A 23094-nucleotide genomic window follows, 5' to 3' on the forward strand; every position below is an offset into this window, starting at 1 on the left:
AATTTGGTAATTAAAATGGATGCGGTCCAAGGCAAGGTTTACAATGCAGAAAATGAAATCACAATGCTGCTGTATTGCAGAATTTGCTTTGAAAATAAGGGGCGTTAAAGAGAACAATCAAGAAAACCTGAAGGAGGTTTTTTCAGAAGCCTTTGATCAATTGGTGGGCCGGTCAAGAGGAGATTTTGACTGGCAAATAGACAAGATATATCATGTTAATTCATGGACTCCCAAGAGGCATTGTAGTCTATTTTGCCACAAGAGACATGAGGAATTTGATTCTACAAGAGTCTTACAAAACCAAGTTGCAGAATGCGGGCCAGGAGGTGATAGTTCTGAAGGAAATCCCACCCAAAATGTTGAGATCTAGAAAAGACTATGCATTCTTAGTGGATGAACTCAAAAACCGTCAGTTACAGTTCAGATGGGAAGCTCCAGCCGGATTAATGGTCAACTACCTGGGACAAAGATATCATCTCAACTTAGTTTGGAAGGCTAAAGATTTTTACAGCAATAGCAATAGCAGTTAAACTTATATACCGCTTCATAGGGCTTTCAGCCCTCTCTAAGCGGTTTACAGAGTCAGCATATTGCCCCCAACAACAATCCGGGTCCTCATTTTACCCACCTCGGAAGGATGGAAGGCTGAGTCAACCCTGAGCTGGTGAGATTTGAACAGCCGAACTGCAGAACTGCAGTCAGCTGAAGTAGCCTGCAGTGCTGCATTTAACCACTGCGCCACCTCGGCTCTTATGTTCTAAAGGCTGGACATCCCCCGCCTCTAGGACCCAGAGAAAGGGAGCAAGAAGCACAGACCAGACAGCAAGATACTCAAGGATCATTGCAGGTGGCTCAAGTTCAGACACCTCTGGTGGAATTAGAAGGAGCCAAGGAGCAAAGACAAACTCGAGTGGTCACCAGACATATGGAACAAGAGCTAAAGAAGCAACAAGCTCTGCAACAAGCTCACACAATGGCTAAAGAAGCCACAGATTCTAGCTCAGAAGTGGTGGGAGGAGCCAGGCCGAAAACCAAACTACAGAATATCCAGTTGGCTCTTAAAACGCTTCAGGGAGCTAAAGATGATAACTAAATTCTTAACTTGGAACGTCAATGGCTTAAATTCACCCCAGAAAAGGAAGAAAATAAACCATTATTTGAAACAATTCAAGAATGATATAATTTGCCTACAAGAAACACATATTAGAACAAATGACCAGAAATATTTGATGAACGTAAGACTTGGACAACATTTTGTAGCCTCCGCCTCAGAGAAGAAAAATGGTATAGTTGTATAGTTATATACCTAAGAAAGGATATGAAAGCTGAATTAATTGAAGCAGACTCTCAAGGAAGATATATTGCAATAGAACTATTATTAGATGGGGAAAAGATACTCTTAATGGGAGTATACGCCCCCAATCAACAACAAGACAAATTCTACAAACTGCTCCATACCAAGTTAATACAATGGGACTATAGATCCTGCATATTAATGGGTGACTGGAATGGAGTTTTGGACACCAAGAAAGACAAAAAGGGTCTCTTGCAAAATATCCAAACATGAGCAAAATTACCTAAGTCTTTCTTCGATATGATGGATGACCTGGAGCTGAGAGATATCTGGTGAGAAAGAAATGCTAAAGAACAGGACTTTACATTCTTTTCTGATAGACATCAATCTTTTTCTAGGATTGACTTCATATTAACTACAAATGATTTGCTTTCCAAGGTAAAGAAGACGAAGATATGTTCCAGAGCCTTAACAGATCATAACCCGGTTTGGATGGAATTGGAATTTGGGAAGGAATCTAGAAGGTGTTGGAGGTTAAATGAAAATTTATTTAGATATGAGAAAAATGTCAATGAATGTAAAAAATTGTTGAGAGAATATTTTGTTTTTAATATGAACAAGGGTACATCTATGGAAATGGTTTGGGATGCAAGCAAAGTGTACATGAGAGGAGTCCTAATAAATTTAAATAATTTACATAGATGTAGACAGGGGGGAAAAGAAAGGAACTAGAGGAAGAGATTAGGAAGAAAGAGCAGGAGTTAATATCAAATCCAGGAGATAAGATTAAAGAGGCAATTACCCTATTACGAGCACAATTTAACATGCTGATGTCAGACCAGGTGGCTACTGGTCAATGATACCAATACTTCAAATGATACCAATACTTTAAAAAGATGCAAATTTGCTTGAATGGCAGAAGGGTATTAACAAATTTGTTTGGGCCGGGAAGAAATCGAGAATAAAAAAATAATGCAAGATGGACGTGAGAGAGGAGGCTTGAAAATACCAAATTGAAGTCATCAATGTATTTCTCCCAAAGATTAATTCCAGGGAAACACTACTTTCCCTACCTCATTGTCGCCTAAAAATTACTCTTTTGCTTCTGAACTAATATTTTTTTCTTCTATAGATATTGAAGTAGATATATTAATCAATGGAAAAAAAGTTACAATTAATCTAGTCCAAGTCCATCTTAAAGATTAAAGGAAGTAATGGCTGGACCCTAGCAAGGCTGAATGGCTTTGGGTACCAGGAACTTCCAAATCTGGATCACAGCACAGCTTCAGTTTGTACATCAGCTGTGGCCTTTCCTTGATCAGGACTCCCTACATTCGGACTTTTAAACTCTGGTTATCTCTTGTCCAGATTATTGCAATGTGCTTTACATAGCCCTACTCTTGAAATGCATTCAGATCTTCAAATAGTATATGGGTCATTCTATGCCCCCACCCCAAGTCTGCTCATACTTCTACACTTGTGCAGAAGCATGAGCAGTCTTTGGGGCCCATCAAATGACCCACATTACACCATTGCTTCACAAGCTGCAGTGGCTGCCAGTTTGCTGCTGGGTATAGTTCAAAGTGTTGGTTATGATTTTTAAAGCCCTCCGTGGCATAGATTTGATGAACCACCTCATCCTGCTAAGAGAAGCTTGCTGTACTCGTGCTGGCAGAAGAGGCCTTTTGAGTATCCCTTTGTTCAAGGAACTCTGACTGATAGGAATCAGGGGAAGAGCCTTCTCTGCTCTGGTACCAGCCCTCTGGAACATCCCACCCTCCAGGGTGAGGTTTGCTCCACTTTCTTATCCTTCCTCAAAGTCCTGAAAGCCTAGCTCTGCTGCTTGGCCTGGGGACTGGGTAGTACATCACTGGAGGTGGTTACTAGATTAGTTAGTTGACTCCATCTCCCCACTGTGCTTCCTTCTCCCTCTCAGCCCATCTGTTTAATTTCATATTATTGTACTTCCAGATTTTATTTTTATTGTTTTACTTCTTGGTTATTGTTATGTTTACATTTTTTATCATTTTGTTTTCCTGTTTTATTGTTGTAAGTAGCCCAAAGCACCCCCATGGTGAGATAAGTGGCAAATAAATTTAAATTAATTAAATAATTATGAAATGCAAACTTTCTAATTCTCTTTATTGGCAAAAAATAATAATACAAAAAGTATCTTGCCCAATTAAGCTATCTGAAGATCTTAAAAGCAAACATTAACATTTGGATTTGCTTAGTAAATATATTGTCTAAAACAAATTTGGAGACTATACTTGCTATTTCTTGTTGAATTAGTAAACAAAGCAATAATCTTCAATATCCACATCCTAGGAAATAGTAAAGTTTTGAAAGAACTTAAGGATGCTGTCTATGAAGTTGTCTTGGAATTGTAGAATATGTGGCCCAAGGTATCATAGTGAAGACTTTTTTGGCTTTATACAGTTGTTCAATGTCTTACAGATAATGCTCAACTGACTCCAGGCAAACCTTGCTATCCTATGCAGAGGGTCTATTCATGTTCATCATGATGCAAGTGGTGCCTTTCAAAGGCAGTAAAGTAAGATTCCTGACAGTGTAATATGTGAATAAGCATCCGATTCAGAAGATTCCTCAATAGGAAGGTGAGGAAATTCAGGCACAGGCTCCAGTCTTTGACTGAGATAGGCAACTTGCTTGAAATTCAATAAAAAGCCTTGAATGCTATAGTGGCAGTGTTTATAAATTGGAAGAAGGAAGCAACAGAAAAAGGAAACTTTAACATTGCAAATGATTATGTTTGAAATTCAAAAATTATTAGTAGTAACAGAGAAAATTGAGAAGAGATTGGGGAATATAGAACACAAAACAGAAAAATTTGATGGGAAATTGAGGATGTTTATCAAATGAAGAAAGTGGAGGACAGAGTTATAAAAATTGAAGAAAAAAATGAGCAAATAGATAAGAAAATTGTGGATACTGATAACAAAATGAGCGTGGTTGGAAATGGCAAGAGTGGAATATGGAAAGGGGAGATAGATGGACTGGAACTCTACCCCAAATTTCAAAGTATAGAAGAAGAAAAGAGAGAAAAATTGATGGAGGTAAGGAGAGAAATCTTGACAGAAGCACTAGTGATAACCAAAGACAAGCTGATGGAAGGAGCAGATGGAGGGTTTCGAGTTTTCATAAGATACGAAATGAACAACAACTTGCGAAGAGAAGTCCATACAAGACTTACCAAGAAAGTAATCAGAAAGCTAATGCTACAAATGGCAAAAAACATAAGACTGCTCTATTACTGGAAAAATACAGGTTGATGTAATGAAAGTGTATAATAAAAATTAAGTTAAGCTTAGTTACATTTAGAGTATGTATAAAATGAAGTGATAATAGTTATAGTCAAATAAATGATAATAATGATAATAATGCACATATATATATTAGTTTGGCAATATGAAATTTTATATAAATTACAAATGGAGACTATGAGAGGAGGTTTAAAAGCTTTGTTATTAAATATAATCAGTTTTTATTTAGAACATGTTATAAAGATGTAATGTTATTGGATGTTTTTAGGAAGAGCTAATGGAATGCCATTATATAATTTTACTTTAGATTTTGAATATTTCATATAAAAGGATGTAAAAGCAATTATAGTCAAATGAAGGTTGAGGTACAATAATAGTAATATATTTAAAGTCACAACCCCTGGTATGCCCAAATATAACATATTTGATTTTAAAATTTAAAAATATTTGATTTGACATGAATTGCAAATGATGGAAGGGATACACAGAAATTGTAACCAACTGACACACTTTCTATAATTTGTAAGGGAAGATGTTTTTATGTTTTTTGTTCTCTCCGTTTGTGTTTGTTCCAAAATAAAAAAAGCAGTTAAAAAAAAGATCACGTAAAGTGTTAATACCACTTTATCATGCCTTGGTAAGGCCACACTTGGAATACTGCATTCGTTTTGGTCGCCACAATATAGAAAAGATGTGGAGATTCTAGAAAGAGTGCAGAGAAGAGCAAAAAAGATGATTAGGGGACTGGAGACTAAAACATATGAAGAATGGTTGCAGGAACAGGGTATGTCTAATTTAATAGAAAGAAGGGCTAGGGGAGACATGATAGCAGTGTTCCAAGATCTCAGGGGTTGCCATAAAGAAGAGAGAGTCAAACTATTCTCTAAGGCACCAGAGGGTAGAACAAGAAGCAATGGGTGGAAACTTATCCGGGTGCCGTCAGCAGGACAATGCCGACTGCCAACACGTAGGATTAGGGCCATCTTTGTTGCCGCTCCAGCCCTGTGGAATGAGCTGCCCCCTGAGATCCAGGCCCTACCCACTCTCATGGCCTTTTGCAAAGCCATTAAAACCTGGCTTTTCCGGCAGGCTTGGGGCTGTTGACTCCTTGATTGAGGTCCAGCCCCCCCCCCCTGTTTGTTGTGTTTCCCTTTTTAACCTTGTTGTGTCCAATTGTTTTTAATAATTCTTTTTAGTCTTTTTTCATTTCTGTAAGCCACCCGGAGTCCTCCGGGATTGGGCGGCATATAAATTTAATAAATGAAATGAAATGAATGAAATGAAATGAAACTAATCAAGGAGAGAAGCAACTTAGAACTGAGGAGAAATTTCCTGACAGTTAGAACAATTAATCAGTGGAACAGCTTGCCTCCATAAGTTGTGAATGCCCCAATACTGGAAGTCTTTAAGAAGATGTTGGATAGCCATTTGTCTGAAACAGTATAGGGTTTCCTGCCTAGGCAGGGGGTTGGACTAGAAGACCTCCAAGGTCCCTTCCAACTCTTCTGTTGTATTGTATTGTATTGTATTGTATTGTATTGTATTGTATTGTATTGTATTGTATTGTATTGTAGGGTAGGGTAGGGTAGGGTAGGGTAGGGTAGGGTAGGGTATTGTATATTAAGTTGCCACCAAGCTATTCAGGACATATCACTTGTTACGTACTGAATATATATAGTTGTGTTAAGCCCTGCTAAAGTGAAATTAACGTTTAGGTGACCCTAACTGTTAACTCCAACTGTTTTGTAGGGAAAGTTAGAACATTCATATTTGGGCGGGCTTTTTCAAGGATTATGATTGGTTAAGACCCTGTGGGCCCAGGGTATAAATTATAGGCATTGCTTGCTGTTCCTCAGTTCCAATTTAAATCAATAAATGCTGTTGTAGCTATGCTAGTCTGCTTCTTGCCTACTGAAGACACAATATCATTAATCACAAGTTTACTGTCTAAGAGTTTGCAATGGGAAACCCAATCCAAATCAGATTTATGACATGAATGCCAAGGCATTCAGAGTTGTCAACCTTATTTTGTGTAGTTTTCTCTCTGTTAATGCTATGCTGCTAACTAAGGCATACAAAATCTTTGCCAGACCTATACTTCAATACTACTCAAGTGAATGGAATCCACATTGCATTTTGAATATTAATACATTAGAGAGGGTCCAGAGGTATTTTGCAAGAAGAGTATTCAATTCCTTTGCTCGTAATAAAATTCCTTATATCACCAGGCTTGAAATTTTAGGCCTAGATAACCTTGAACTATGCCATTTACATTCTGACCTGAGCTTAGTGCACAAGATAATCTGCCATAAAGTCCTACTTGTTAATGACTACTTTACTTCAACTGCACAAGGGCTATCAATAGATACAAACTAAATGTAATCCATTCTAATCGTGATTGCAGGAAAAACGATTTCAGCAATAGCAATAGCAGTAGACTTATATACCGCTTCATAGGGCTTTCAGCCCTCTCTAAGCGGTTTACAGAGTCAGCATATTGCCCCCAACAATCTGGGTCCTCATTTTACCCACCTCGGAAGGATGGAAGGCTGAGTCAACCCTGAGCCGGTGAGATTTGAACCGCTGAACTGCTGATCTAGCAGTAGCCTGCAGTGCTGCATTTAACCACTGCGCCACCTTGGCTCTAATAGAGTAGTAAATGTGTGGAACACCCTACCTGATTCTGTTGTTAGTTCCTCCATCCACCAAACCTTTTACCAATTACCTCCACCAGACCGATTAGACTAGGCCTCCTCCGAATTCCATCCGCTGGCCAGTGTCGACTGGCGACAACCCGGAGGAGAGCCTTCTCTGTGGCTGCTCCGACCCTCTGGAACGAACTCCCCGTGGAGATCCGCACCCTCACCACCCTCTAGGCCTTCCGCAAAGCCCTTAAAACCTGGCTGTTCCAACAGGCCTGGGGCTAAAGAACCGTTGCCCCTATCTCGAATGGTATGATTGTTGCGTGTTTTTAAATTATGTATTGTTTTGTGTTGTTGTTAATTTGTCTGTATCCCCCTTCCCTGGTTTGAGTTGTGAACCACCCTGAGTCCCCCTTCGGGGGGAAAGGGCAGCATACAAATGAAATAAACATTCAAACATACATCCATTACCTTAAATTGTCTACCGTGGACCTTACATGTTTCTTAAGAGGTCCATAAGGGGCGTGCATAAGGACACCTACTGTCCCTGTCCTACTGTCCCCATTTATATGTACTCTTTTTATGTGTTTATAGCTGTGTTTTGCTTATTTATATTCATTTATTTGTGCCATTTTTCATGTGTTTTCATACTTGTTTCCTTTTACTTGTTGAAAAATGAAATAAATAAATAAATAAATAAATAAATGAATAAATCAATCAATCAATCAATCAATCAATCTCATTCTTGCTATCCTTCTAGTTGTTGTTTCCAGCTAGAGGGATGTTTCCAAGTAGAAGGCATATAATCTAGATTTGGTGATTCCAACACTGCTATTTAACTAAAAAAATATACATGATCAGATTACATTATTAACATCACACCTACTTTGACTCTTAATTCTGTGATTGATTGAATTGGTATATCCCTGCTTGATATATGCAATCTTTGCTTGTATAACTATAAAACACACTTGAGTTGCAGATTTGTTAAATAGAAAGTTTAATAAGCATGGAAGAGTTTTTAAAAATATATTTCAGCTCCATTTCATACTTATGAGAGAAGGCAGTAAAAAGTTGTGTAATAAAAGCCCTACTTCAGGAATTTGGTTCTGAACATTGTTAATGTAATTGCAATTTTGATTTGTGCAGAACTTCCTAGAGATGGTGTTTTTGCTCCTTTGTACTGCTCTATGTAAAGCTGCAAGAAAACAGTATGTAATATGCTCAGGAGAGTGGCAACTTCTAACCACACTCATGTTTATTCATGTGCAATTCATCTTTGTTATTTTATGGGCACAGATTCATTTGTTATTCACAGGAACTGCATGAGCACTCTATCACCATTCACTGATAGTTAATAGCCACTTAGGCTATGTCTGCTTCAGCTAGTCTTCATTTGAACTCTCCTAGCAGACACCACAAAGAGCTTCATTTGTTGATCATATGACTTCTTGGTAAAATGAAGCTATGGTATCCCTACCCTTTATATTAAATAAATACCTTGCCCCGAATCTGAAATTTAATTGACAATTTTTTAAAAAAATTTCAAGTACCAGTTGTGTGTCTTTTAAAGAAACATATTAGAAAAAAAGAATCTAATTATGTAAACTTGCTACTACATATATTTTATATTCAATATTCCTTTGTTTGGAATTAACATCATTCAAAGATCTGAGCTTTTTAGTAATATATAAGATGTAGATAACTAAGTAATTTTCCCTGTTCAAAGGTAGTATATCAGCGACAGCGAACCTTTTTGACCTCGCATGCTGAAATCATTTGTGCATGTTCCCACATCCACAATGCAATGCGTCCCACCCAACTTCCGGAACTCCCGTTTTTCACCCTACCGAGGCTTTGGAGGTTTTCTTTAAGCCTCCAGGAGGGTGAAAATAGCTTCTCCCGGGTTCCTGAGGCCCTCCCTGAAGCCTCCTGCCCCCCTCCAATGAATGTGCAACTCTCTGCATGAGAGTTCCCACATGCATGGCAGACCTAAAAATCAGCTGGCTGGAGGGAGGCATGCAAACATGTGCGGTAGAGCTGCACTCGGCGATGGCTTGTGTACCCGCAGTGAGGGCTCCACATGCCACCTGTGGCACTTGTGGCATAGGTTCGACATCATGGTAGTATATCATCCATTATTAGATTTCAGGTAGAGTTTTACACAGTGGCTAAAAGTATTCAAATCTGGCTATTATAAGAAATGGGATGTTTGAATCAGTGGAAGTTTGGCATTGTGAAGCAATTATTATGAAATGGAAAAATTAGCTTATTGACATAGTTTATCAAAGTGGCTTTCTGTTTTTGCTTTTATAGCACATTAATGCTAATTTGCACACAAAGCTACAGAGACAGGGAATATTCATACAGATGATCAGAATGGTGAAACTCATAAACATTTCTTTTAAATGAAGTCTGCTTTTGGTCCTAGAAAAACATCCTCAGCTGAATCTTTGCTGAAAAGAAATAAAAGGATGTGCGAGAAAATCTTTCACAATCTATAAGTGAGTTGAGTGCAGAGCATATTCATTCAATGAGACAAAGATTAAATAAGTTTTAATTGTTTATGTTCATAGTAGTTTAATTCTTTATTAAGGTACCTGACTAATGTGCTAGATAAAATATAACACATTGCAAATAAGTGACAAAAATGTGCACATCAGAAAGAGAGAAAACAAAATGAGACGGGAACTATGAAAACAGTACTTTCACAGTAAAAATCCAAGAAGCTTTCCAACAAACTAAATATGGTATATTCACAACACTGAAAAGCAGGCCACCCACTATATCTGTCTCTTCAGTGCCCTACTCCTACTCGTTGATACAATTGCTCAGGGCTTATCTAGCCTGTCACTTCAAGTAGTATTTCAACACAGAAATAGAGAGATATACATAAACAGGGCATGTCAGCTCTAGTGGGGTAGTCTTAACAAGTGTTGATTCCAATACAACAGCCCTTTATCTTATCCATATGTTAAAGCAGCCAATTTGCATGTGCTGCAAACTTGGAGACCTGGTGTAAATTAAACTGGTTTTTATTTTTGGTAATTTAAATACTATAATGATTTCAAATAGCTTTCCATAAATAAATCAAATTTGGCCTGCTGCACTGATTTGGAAGAATCAAGGTTGTATTTTTAAAAGGAAGGGTTGATAATTGCATTAATTATAGCAATTAAAATAATTTTGTACAGCACCATATTTGAAGATGAGCAAAATTAGATTTTTGAGAGCTGTTTATACAAATATCTCACAAAAGTTATTTTTCATTTAAGGTTCTTCAACTGAAGCAACTTTATATTCTAGCATCTGTAATGTCATATTTGAAATCATTCTTGGCTTTTTGGATGCATAATAATGGAGATTCAAGCCTGAAGTAATGTTCATAAACAGACAATGTGTAAATATAATTCAAAATAACTACTGATTTATTTGCCATTTGTGTCCCCATCAACAACTATTGCAAGAAATTAATTGTCCCTGTTAGCTTCTCTTCTACCAATAATCATCACTAAGACTCAGAAGGGTAGATATGCTGTTTCCTATTAAGGTGAAATCAGTATGGTTAGCATGTTTCGATTAAGAATAGAACTGGGATCAAATAACCAATGAACAAACTAAAAGTCTGTGTAATGTTTGAGAACATAGGAAGTTTGAAGAAATATTCTGACTCAAGATCAAAAAATAAAGGCTTGACGAAATACCTCTAAATAAAGGTTTTGAAACTGCATTTTTTTTTTTGCTTTCTTTTCACTGTTTTCACTGGCTAGGAAACTATTTTATTCATATATAACTGATATGAAGCTTCAAATGAAGCATCTGTTAAAAATACAAATGTATATTTATCTTCTACCATTTTGTCTCTTTTAATTTCAACAATATTTAAAAGTATTCAAGAGCTTTTGGGGAGAGGACTATTTTTGTTCTCTTTCTTATTCAGTTATCATCATTATAGCAAAATAGAGTAAGAATGAACTTGCTCCTTCTCCAAAACATACATGACACAAATATCAGGAACAAAAAAGCCTTCAAATGTTTTAGTAGTCATTAAAGCTGTGCAAAAGTCAAAAGAATATTTCAAACTAATCAAAGTTTCGATTAAAGCATATCTCTAAAGTAGAGCATCAAACTGAAGTGGCATTCCCCTTTGAAGAGCCGAGGTGGCGCAGTGGTTAGGGTGCAGTACTGAAGGCCACTACAGCTGACTGTTATCTGCAGTTCAGCGGTTCTAATCTCACCGGCTCAAGGTTGACTCAGCCTTCCATCCTTCCGAGGTGGGTGAAATGAGGACCCAGACTGTGGGGGCAATATGCTGACTCTGTAAACCGCTTAGAGAGGGCTGAAAGCCCTATGAAGCGGTATATAAGTCTAACTGCTATTGCTATTGCTATTGCTATTGAAGCATCTGACTGGAGCAATTGCTGTGCTTCAGTCCACATGCTAAGGTGAGATTCCGATCCCTACACAGTACCCCCTTTCCACTGGATTGAAAAAAAATGGTAAAATCTGATTCGTTCACTTCAACATTTTAGTTCAAGGCAAAGTGATTCAATCTTCCATGTTGAAATCAGATTTTGTTTGTTTGTCTTTCTTCTATCTCACCATAGGTGACTTTGGACAATTTACAATATTGAAAGCAGTAAACCATGAAAGATAGATATTTCTAATAACGATAGAAATACAAATCACAAAGTTGGGAAAGGAGCGAGCAAGCTGCACAAGGGAGGGAGATGGGACTTTCTACTAGTTCATCAACCACCTCCAGAGTGATAATCTGCAGTTGGGGCCCCAAGTCAACTGGCAGAGTCAGGTCTTCAGGCTCTTGCAGAAGGCCAGAGAGGTGGGAGCAGATCTCGCCCTGGGACAAGATATTCCAAAAACAGGAGTCACACCAGAGAAACTGGACCCTGCCATTCTTATTTATGGGATGCCTCCTCAGCCTGCACAGGTGGGGTATGCCAGTTCCATTATGGTGAGGTTGTTATGATGGCCCTGAAGCAGAACAAAGTTATTTGGTACAAACCTGTCAATAAACATCTTATCCAAATGAACTGCAATTTGTAGGAAAGAAGAAATATTGATAAAGCTAATTTATAGTGGGTTATCATTTTATCTAACCAACCTGGTAATGTCTGTTATTTTGGCTGATACTTGCTATCTAAAATCTTACATTTTCAACCTCTTATGTGATTATGTATTTGATGACACTTTGAAATGAACTACTGAACAACAGATCTTTCGTTAAAGTTTCTCTTCCTGGTGGTAATTTATACTCACTGAAAGGAAGTAAAAACTTGTTATCCAACTAGGCCCTATATATTTGCTCTCATATTTTGCTGGGAAAACATCAAAATAGGAATTTCTCCTCAATTCTTTCTCACTCTCCAGTTTTTATGCAAATGCACTCAATTCCTCCACGTTATTTTTGTTTTGTGTTTTTTTTTTAAAGGTAGAGATGATTAAGAATATTGGAAAATTCACTTCTGATAAATATATATACCCATAACAATAAACTTTCCATTTCTAAACCACAATTTCAAATTTATATTTTATATCAATTTGGAATATTACTCTTCAGTAAAGGTCCATTAAATTGTGTCTTGTCAATTAATATGACTGTGACCCAAAGTTTTCATTCTGACAGCTTGCTCTTGGCTACAATCCTGTCTACATCCCAACAGTGAGTTTCCAAACATCAAAAAGTATAATATCCTTTTTCCATAACAAACCCACCTTTGTCAGTAATGTCTATGTTTTATTTTTTTAAATTATATAATTGATTCCAAAGCCAGGTACTATGGTGGAAAGTCTAAATTACATTAAAAAATCTACAATCTGAATCTATCTGAACTATGCAGCTTAAACACATAGCAGGGTTTCAGACTGAAGCAATGTGCTTCATACTGTACCAAGAAGGGCAAGAGTGGAGCAATAGAGGAAATCTATATGAGAGAACAAAGTTTTTTAAAGTGTTGGTCCTACTGGTTTTATCCTATTGAAGCAAACTGTTTTCTGTTTCAACCTTCTAATAATGGACTCCTGTTTTAGATGATATATTATAACAAGTTGATATATATGAAATCCCTTTGCCTTACATATATTCTAAATTCTGTACTGTTATTAATTAAGGCCAAACTGTTAACATCCCCTTAATGTATAATGTAACTAAGAAAAAGCTTCCTTTGGGAAAACCATTTCTTCTGTCCAATGTCTTAGTCTGACCCCTGCCATAGAAATAAGGGATTCGTAATTTTTTTTAAAAAAAAACTACATTTTTTCAACTCTTGGTGACTTTTACACAAGTCTGAGCAAAGAAGAAATTAAACTTTATTCCAACATTCACTGCCCATCATCTTCACTTATTTAACTTCTCCATTTCAGACTGCTGCAAAAAGCACACAAGAAAGCCAGTAGGACAAAACAATTTATTTAGAAAACATTTCTCTAATCTAGTGACCTCTATATGTTTTGTGACTTCAAGTACTAAATTTTAAACCAGTTTAGAAATTTGGATGACATAAAGTTGGTAAACAGTACCCTTCTCATTTTTTTTTGTGCCTATAAAATAGTCATCTTGTGTTTTTTTTAATTCCGATCCTCATCTTTAATGGCAACTGGCCATAGTTATGAAACATGTCACTTCCTTTTTAGTTCCAGGCCTAGATCTGCTTAATTTCTATGTTTATGCATTATTTAATTTCACCATTACTTAGGAGATTTGCTGGGGATGATGTATGAAGCAAGTCAACTGAAAAATATTGTATTTACTATGTTGTAGTAAGTCAAGATATTAATATTTCATACTTATTCTCATACTTCATTCACACACTTAAGTCAACAATTGATGCTGCAATTATGAAATGATGAATGCATATGGTCTATGAGAACTGAAACAATACTAATCTTATAGTCTACATTTTAATCTTGTTGCCCACTACACAATATTAAGAAGAAATGAAATAAGAGCAAATCACTTATTTAGCAAGGAATAGGCTTCACATTTAACTCCCTAATGCTCATAAAACACTACACTTCTTCTAGACCACAGATCAGAGGTAGGTCACCAACATTAAATTACTACAAAGAAACATTGTCCCAACCTATCCAGTTTCAGAAACTTAACATGAAATGGGAAATAATTGTTACCAAGAGCATAAGGAATAAAATGAATTAAGTTGTAAGTCCTTATCAACCAGTTGGGTATATCAGCCAAAAAGTTCTGTACTATTTCAATACTACTTTGTTGCCAATCACCATTCACTAGCAAAATAAGCTAGTTTCCTTAAGGAAAGCACAGTGCAATTGAATATTGTCATTCCTTACATCAAGGGTCTGAACAGGCCAATAACTAGAGCTAGTTGAAATCTCCCAGAAAAAAGCCCTTAATTCCTTAAATTGGATTGACTTCCCATTTTAAATCTGCCACAAGGATACCAAGCATACTTCAGTTCAAGCCTGCTATCTCACCAACAGAAGCCAGGATAAATATAATTACCAATTCTAGGTACATCCCATTGTTACTATAACCATTATTAAGGTAATAAGAAAGTCAATCTGTTCCTTATACTCACAGTTGTAAAATTCTTGTGGCTGCACTCATGTCCCCGGAACTTGCAGTACAACAGCATCTCCTTCATGTCATGGCCCACACGTCCTAGGAACTCACTCATGCTGAAGACCTTGGCTCGGTGGTGCTGAAAGTTGGTTTTCTCTTGCAGTATGGCCAAGACTGTTGGGTCAGCAAGATGGGGATGAAGGATTTGTAAATTCACATCCAGCAAAGCTAAAAGGTCACCAGCATGGTACAGATCATTGGTGGTGAGACGGGAGAAGCGGAACCCATTAAAGTTGCAGATGGTGACAGCTGGGAAGACCAAGCTGTTAGCAACAAGCCCATCCACCTTGGTGATATGCTGATAAGAAAAGTAGTAAATCAGTCGCTCAGAGCTCTCTACCAAGAGGAGGCCCAGGGAAGCTACAAATGCTAGAGCCCATAGAGCCCTCCGCACAGTCATAGGTCCATAAACAAAGATATGGCGGATTCCATGTAGGGTTGAGGTATTAGCAAAAATCTGGAGGCTGGAAGGCTGAAGGCTCCCTAGACTTCCCTCACTGGTGCTGTCCTTCAAATCCATGGAGAAAGAATTGGTCATAAAGGTACCAATTCTATCCTCTGCATGCAGCCAGCTTCTTGTGTACTCCAGCCCTCACACATGGGGTGAAAGCAGCAGTAGTCAGAAAGCAGGCAAGGTAGCTATGCATATGCGTTTCAGTAGCAGTTGGTGAGGTGCCTCCTGCGTGCTTCTCAGCAGCCTGGCAATGATGGGGGGGGAGAGAGAAGTGTTTATTTAAAATCCATTGCAACTCTATTGCTTGATTTCCTTGCTGCGATAAGGAGGACTGGTTTTATTTAGGAAGACACCAAGGTGATGTGGAATAGATGTGGGTGGGAAGGCAAGAATCAGCCAATAGAAACAAAGCCCGCCCTCCCTCCCTCCCTCCCTCTCTCTCTCTCTCTCATACACACACACACACACACACACACACACACACACAGATAATTTAGTGATGAAAACTGTGTGTGTCTGTGTGTCTGTGTGTGTGTACAGATGGGGTGAAATCTATGCTGCATGCAGTCCATCAGTTAACCAAATCGGAGCTTGGAATCCATCAGTTAATGTTTTACATTTAACGAGCCTGCTGCCTTTAACATAGCAACATACCGCAGAACAGAGCTGAGGCTCTTAAAGGATCAACAGTAACCCCATCCCCCATGATTTTCCAGGCTGTTGGATTTCAGCATCTTTTCCTGCTCTCTCATCTCAGCCTGCATTCCCTTAACAGAAACCAGCTGGCAAATCTTAATCTGAGAATTCCCCACAATTGAAGCTAAGTGAAAGCAAAAGAACAAAACTCACAGGACAAAAGAGTTGAACATGACCAGGCTTAATACCACTGCAAAGCATCTGGGAAAGATTTGACATTTTCACCCTGAGCAGTTGTTCTTTCAAGAAGAGAGAGCAGCCAGGATTCAGTGCCAAGGATATTTGGCAGGAAAGATTTGCCAGAAAAGGCACGAGTGGCATTGCACTTTTCAGCAGCAAATAAGTTACCTTTTTATTTCCTTTAATGGTTACCATCAGTCTTGAAAGAGACAGGTATTTTTCCACATGAACATGCATGCTTTTTTGCTTTCTCTCCATCTGAAGTCCAGGACTGGTACATCTGAGAAACAGCAGAAGGGAAAAGTTAAAAGCATCAAGGTATGTTATGATTGCAGGCTATTTCAGTTTCTTCTAATAGTTATATATTGTAGAGAAATAGATGTCTTGAATTTTGTCAATCGCAGCATTTTTCATACAGAATAATTACCAGTAATTCTAAACAAAATTATGTCTGTAATTCAAGACACAGAAGAACAATGGATGTTTAATATCTTAAACTGAGACCCAGTATGTGTGTGTGTGGGTATCTATGTTTATATGTATATGCATACCATCCCAATTATGAACATTCATAGCAAGAATGATATGGATATGTCCATGTACATAATCACACAAGCAACAATCCATCCAAATTTAAGCAGTTTAAGACTATAATTCTATATGCATTTATCTGAGACTTTTCTGAATAGATGTATGTAAAATTATATTATCAGGTTGCTAAGATGCAAGTCCTATTGAACATGCAGCATTTTGTTTCTCACAAAATATAGATGTATATGGATATATTTATTTTAATGGAGGCCAGATACTCATTTAAATATCACTTATTAAGAATAAAATCATGATACTTCAGTTGGATCATGTTTATTTTGCTAAGATGAAGCATTCATACATCAAAGTTAATAATGGTAAATCCTTTCATTTGTGCTATTATTTATGCTATTTTTGCTATCTTTTAATATTTATTGCCAGATTTGTTCCAAACTTTTATTTAAATAATACTCATGGATTATCCTTCAAAATAATCCTGTGAAGTAGGATCGGCATGTTAATAACTGGCCCAAGGTCAGCCCATCAACTTTAGAACTGAGTTGGAATTTTAATTTAAATCATATTTCATAGTCCAATATTCATTATATCACAGACACTAGCTATTGAGTAAATTGTGAATGTGATTATATGAACAAACAGACTGCATGTTTTTCCTACTTCCATGATTTTTCCATGGTGCCAGAAATAAAAGAAAACAGAATTTTAGCAAGGATAAACATGAAGGAGCCCTACCACCTTTTATATTTTAGTTTTTCCTTCTTTTGCTTTATACGGGGGAAGGGGTTAAACTGTTTCACATTCTTCTCAGCAACATCCTCATTAAGTATATGAAATATTTTTGGAGATCTATGTTCAAGTCCATCCCCTTAAAGTCTACTTTTCTAAAATCTATTTTGCAATTTCTTACCAATGTGTAATTTGGGGCTTTGCCCCCACCCTGTAATTTTACATTGAGCAGTATACAATGGATATAGATGTCACTGCACAAATTTCACAAGGTTTTATACACATTTAAAAAGTAATGTCTCTCTTAAGCTCATCTCCTAAAGCTACTCGGATTGGGCTATATATTGTAGTTTAATTTAATAATAATTTGAAAGTGATTTGTCCTTGATTTCTTCTAGTGTGCCCATTCATGTGAAAATAAATTGTATTTCCATAAGATAAATAATTTTAAACAAAGCTCTAATGTGGTATCTCAAAATCTGTTTGAGACTCCAAATTCTTCACCAGTGTGGCCTTTATCCATGCCACCTGACAATTCTGCAGGTAATCCTGGTAGCTGGAGCCTGAACACATCTGGAAATTCCCACATTGGAAAAGTTTGAACTAATCCATAATATAATTGGGTTGTTTATGGTAGCCATTATAGATTATGAGAAATAGTTAATGGTTTAGTGCACTCAAAAATTTCAAACAATCCTAATTTATTCACTGAACTGTTATTGAACTGTTTATTCACTGTTAATGATGCAAAGCCACTTTTAGCTGTGCTTTTTTAAAAAAATCTAATCTGGTAATTTCAGGAGGAAATAGCTTTAAATGCAGTTCCACAAAGTATGCCATGTAAGTTCAAGGAGGCATTTATTTTGATATTGCTTTTTATGTGCTTTATCTGAGCCATTAAATGAGTATTTAACCAACACATTTAAACTGAAACTGTGACAGACCATAAATTATTCCTGTTATAAAGTATTACTAAATTTGGTCTCTGGTCATTCAAATAATATTCCTTTTATTTCTCCTTATCCATTTCTCTGCTTATCCAAGATTTCTGCAAGCAAGATGAGAGTAATGTAAAATGTACAAGGGCAGAATATGGAATTGCATGGCAGTATTTGCATTTCAAGTTGCAAGCTCAGTATTGTGTAATGTTGGAAGAATTATCAATTTAGAACAGGTAATAAAATATAACCATACTTGGGTAAGAAAAAAATGCCAAATTAACTGCATTGAAATGAACTATTTTTGAGAATCCATTCATTATCAACAGGTAGCGGTGATATCCCTCAAGTCCAGTTCAGAAAATGTGGGTTTCTTTAGTGATAATATGAAGTGGATTGTCAATGCCTTCTTTCAGTAAGTGTTTTTTTTTTCTACAAAGCAGACTTTCATTCCTATTACAATGGGACTTCGGGTCATTACCACAATTCGTTCCACAACCTTGGTTGCAACCCGATTTGGTCATGGCCCAAATCTAATTTTCCCATTGGATTGTATGTAAATACGGTCAATCCGTTCCAGACCCCTACGAACTATATATAAATTTTTAAGAAAATATTTTTAAGCACAAAAATAATTAATTATGCCACAGAACTCTGAGTGTAATAGTAAAATGTAAAATCCTTTAAGAACACTGATAGCTCCTCCTGCTACCTTAGGGGATAGGCCCTCCCACAACCTGGGCGGGAGGACAGGAGGCTTGGGCTAGGCTGGCTGGCTTATACAGTGCTCCTCCTGCCTTCCTCTCTGCAAGGAAACCCCGGCAAGAAGAAGCGGCCCAATACATGCCCTCCTTCCATGCTCCAAAGCCAAGTGCCAGGGCCTTTCTATTGCCGGCCTGCTGAGGCAGAGAGCTGGAGGACTGAGAGGAGGGGAGGTGTGGGGAGATCCTGGCTTCCAAGCTGCCAGAATTCCCAACTGCAGAGCTTGCTTGGCTCTGTTCCCAACCTTCACCATGTGCGCAAAACAACAGTAACAAAAAAGCTGTGATCAAGGCTTCTGCGGCGTCATGTGGGTCTCCCAGGGAGGTAGGAGAGGGAGAGCTTGCAAAACAAGCTAGAAGCCAGTGAGAACAAGATTAAAGGGTAACTTTAACATATGGAATGGCAGACAATCAGCAGATCAAGATTTTCTCTATGGTGCAGAAAAGGAAATCAGTTGCAGCTGCGTTTGCTCACCACCCAAGTATGTGTTCGTGATCAGAGTAAAAAAAAAAAAAATGTGAATTTTTTGCTTAGACTTTATTTGGTTGTGGTCTGGGCCGTTCATGACCCGAGGTCCCACTGTATTTCTGTGTTATAATATCCTAAGTCAATGTTGCATGGTGAATAAGAAATGAGTTTGAGCCTGGGGAGGCCAATATCCAAATGGCTATGACTCTTACTGTGTGATTTTTGGCCAATCACCTGCTCTTCCAGTTTAGTTATTAAACTTTTATGCTGCCTATCTCATCTTAAAGTGATTCTGGGCAGTTTACAATCAATAAAACATCCAAATAAAACATTAAAACCACAAACTATAAGATTAAATTTAACTTAAAAATTGCCAAAGATGTGAAGGGCGGGAGCAAGATACACACAGGGAAGTGGTGGGTTCTCATCTTAGTCCATTCACCACTTCCAAAATGACATGCAATCATTGGAGCCCCAGGTCACTTGGCAGAGTCTTCCATTTCAGGCCTTTTCAGAAGGCCAAAAAGGGTGGGTGCAGATCTCACCACTGGGGCGGAGGGCATGATGTTCCCAAGGGCAGGAGCAATGACAGAAAAGGCTCTTCTGGATCATGCATGAACATACAAAGGGGAAAAAAGCAATATAAATTTTTAAAAAACTAAATGAAATTATGACAGTAAAGCCTTTTTCATTACAATTATCACTACTGTGATTACTTAGGTAGGGAAGTTCTGTTTTCAACGTAGTTCTTGCTTCTTGTGCCTAACAATTTCCTTCCCTAAACGTTTTAAAACAGCTTTGATAAATTAAGTTCTGTTTTTAATGTAGTTTCTGCTTCTAGTACCCAACAATAATCTTATTTACTCCTTCCCAGGGCTTCCTGAGGCAGCCACCAGAGAGCAAACAAGGTGGTGAGAATTCAAAACGTCCCACCCTCTCTCTTTGATTGATCAATTCAAGGAGGGGCCCTTTTTTTTTTTTTTTTACATCTTGGCTAAAGCTGTTGAGAAGAAAGCTTCAAATGCAGAAACACGGGGAATTTTCACAGCAACTCTAATTCGCCTCATATTAAAACAGCTCTCATAGCCTTTTAAAAGCTTGGGGGGGGGGATATTCAGACTGGAATCCTTCTGTCGCTTCCCCTCCATTTTAGAATTCATTAAGAACAGGAGATGGCAGTGTTTACTTCAGATCTCCCAGCATTTTTATCAAAATGCTAACTCATCAGTTTTCATAATTACAAGAGAGGGATATAAAATAAAAGGCAGCCATACACGCACCAAGATTCATTGAAGGACTGTGAAGAAAACAATTTGATTCCTTTTGCAACCTACGAAATTAATAGGAGGAGGAGATGTATTCTTTTAATTAGCATTTTTAAATCACTAAGAAGGGCAAGTCATTATCACTTTAAACCCTCAGAACTCAGGCCCTATTCAAAATGGAAGAGCCTAGCTTTCCTTTCACATCTAACTATGCCTAATGCTGAGGAAAATAATATTTTAGGCCCAGCCTGAAGCCAAGTAAAGGAGAAGCTGATTCATAGCTCACACTTACCTCATGCTGTCCCAGGCAGTGTATGATAGCACTTATACATATTTTATGAAAAATAACTGTATACATACAATAAAACAAGATGTATGTAAATATATACAATGACTGACCATAAATCATATTATCTAAAAGTGTTAAATGCAAATAGAAATGTTTTGGGTGTGTATTTTAGCGCAAGTCAGAGCTGCCACTGCTAACAGGCAAAGAGAAGCAAGCAAGCACCACAGACAAGGAATAAGGAAAAAAATGATGGCGCAGCTGGGGAATTTTAAATTCTGGACTGAACAATCTCAGTTGTTAGTCACTCACATAGACCAGTGTTTCTCAGCTTTGGCAATTGTAAGATGTGTGAACTTCAACTCCCAGAATTCCCCAGCAAGCATACTGGCTAGGAAATTCAAGGACTTGAAGTCCATATATCTTCCAGCTACGAAGGATAAGAAACACTGATGTAGAGCAGTGTTTTTCAACCTTTTTTGTGCAAAGGCACACTTTTTTCATGAAAAAAATCACGAGGCACACCACCATTAGAAAATGTTAAATTAACTCTGTGCCTATATTGACTATATATAAAGTAATTTTCCCACGGCACACCTTACACTATGTCACGGCACACTAGTGTGCCGCGGCACAGTGGTTGAAAAACACTGATGTAGAGAACTATTCCTTTCAGGATGAAGGATACAATTGGCAATGTTCACATCATGTCCCACCCATCCACCTGCCCCCAAACCGTTCTGTGCTTTATTATTGTTACACTCTACCTTGCCAGCTATGATTCCTGCACACAGTTTCCTGTTTGAAATTTATTTAAAATGTGTACCATCACTCCGACAGGATTAAAACCAGAGTTTACTTTTGCTTTCAAATATTTTTTTCTCAGAAATAAAAATTTTTGTTGCAGGAAGAGAAATTACTCCTTTAAAGACATTGTTAAACTTAGCAGCTGTAGTATAGGCCCTTGGATAGAATGATATAATAGCCTTGTAGTCTGTGCCAGGTTGGAGTTAGTTCAGGTGCAAAAGCCAGAGACTTGTTTCTTCTAGGAGCCAGATTTGTTCTTCTGGGGAAGGTTGAAGGATTTTACTGGACTTTGCTATAACTATGCCACTGGACAGTCATGCCCCATTGTCAGCATTCCAGCCTCTGAACTTTTGAATCCGTGCAAAGAAAACACAACCTTCCTTTCTATCCTCATCCTGTCCCTCAGCATCTCAGTATCAGTAGAAGACACGATTGCCTTAAGAACAATATCACTTTGATCAGCATCTATATATAGATGGGGTGAGCTGATCAAATTCACTTCCAACAGCAAAGGATTTTGGTTCACTCTGATAACTCTAGATTCCAGAGCTTTTTTCCATACATATGTGCTACAAAACACTAGGAATAGAAGAGGAAAAGTAAATATAGCAGCAGAAAAAACGGTGCCCAAAAGAACTTATCCTTAGGAGATGAGCAAAATAATACACAAGTCCCTAAAGGTATCCTTGATGGCAAGCATGCAGGAACAGGTGGACATAACTCAAGAGACAAACCCAGCCTTAGAGATTTACATTTCAAATCCCTATTCCAGATCCATATCTACTTGTTTTTGGAAGCAGAACGTATGGACACAAATAGCAGGATTTTTTTCCCCTTTTGCAGCACCAAGACCACTCTGTGAAATAGGGATGCTATTTAACATGTTTAAGGCTTATTTTTAACTTTTACTATTTTAGATGAAAGTTTTCTGTATCATATGAATCAGAGGTGGTATTCTGCTGGTTTGCCCCAGTTTGAGCGAACCGGTAGCGGTGAGCGGTGGCGGCGGGAAGGTCCGCCCACCCGCCCAGACGTCATCACGGATGCTCTGTGCATGCAAAAAGCATCGCATGTGAATAAAGCAAGCATGTGCACATGCTCCCAGTTGCGAACTGGTAGCAATGA

The 23094-nt window shown here is 37.8% G+C and overlaps 1 protein-coding gene and 1 long non-coding RNA gene across 5 annotated transcripts in view; one reads left to right on the forward strand and one right to left on the reverse strand.

The window, feature by feature from the left end:
* Positions 1-15603, reverse strand: part of LOC106542356 (acid-sensing ion channel 2) — a 571660-nt gene extending 556057 nt beyond the window's left edge. For all 4 annotated transcript variants that reach the window (XR_015696429.1, XM_087713522.1, XM_087713520.1 and 1 more), the window contains exon 1: positions 14792-15603. Coding sequence is in view for 3 of the 4 variants with exons in the window: in XM_087713522.1 (XP_087569648.1) it covers positions 14792-15373 (582 nt within the window). In the remaining variant the exon portion in view is untranslated. The remainder of the gene's footprint in view (positions 1-14791) is intronic.
* Positions 15604-15794: 191 nt separating this feature from the next.
* Positions 15795-18797, forward strand: LOC106541167 (uncharacterized). Its single transcript, XR_015696263.1, has 3 exons — positions 15795-16483; positions 18488-18617; positions 18711-18797. It is a non-coding gene; the product is annotated as an uncharacterized LOC106541167 (long non-coding RNA).
* Positions 18798-23094: the final 4297 nt, after the last annotated feature.

The sequence above is a fragment of the Thamnophis sirtalis genome, unplaced genomic scaffold (assembly GCF_051295495.1).
Source record: "Thamnophis sirtalis isolate CommonGarterSnake01/CBP01778 unplaced genomic scaffold, rThaSir2_p1.2 scaffold_4, whole genome shotgun sequence".
Classification (NCBI taxonomy): Eukaryota; Metazoa; Chordata; class Lepidosauria; order Squamata; family Natricidae; genus Thamnophis; species Thamnophis sirtalis.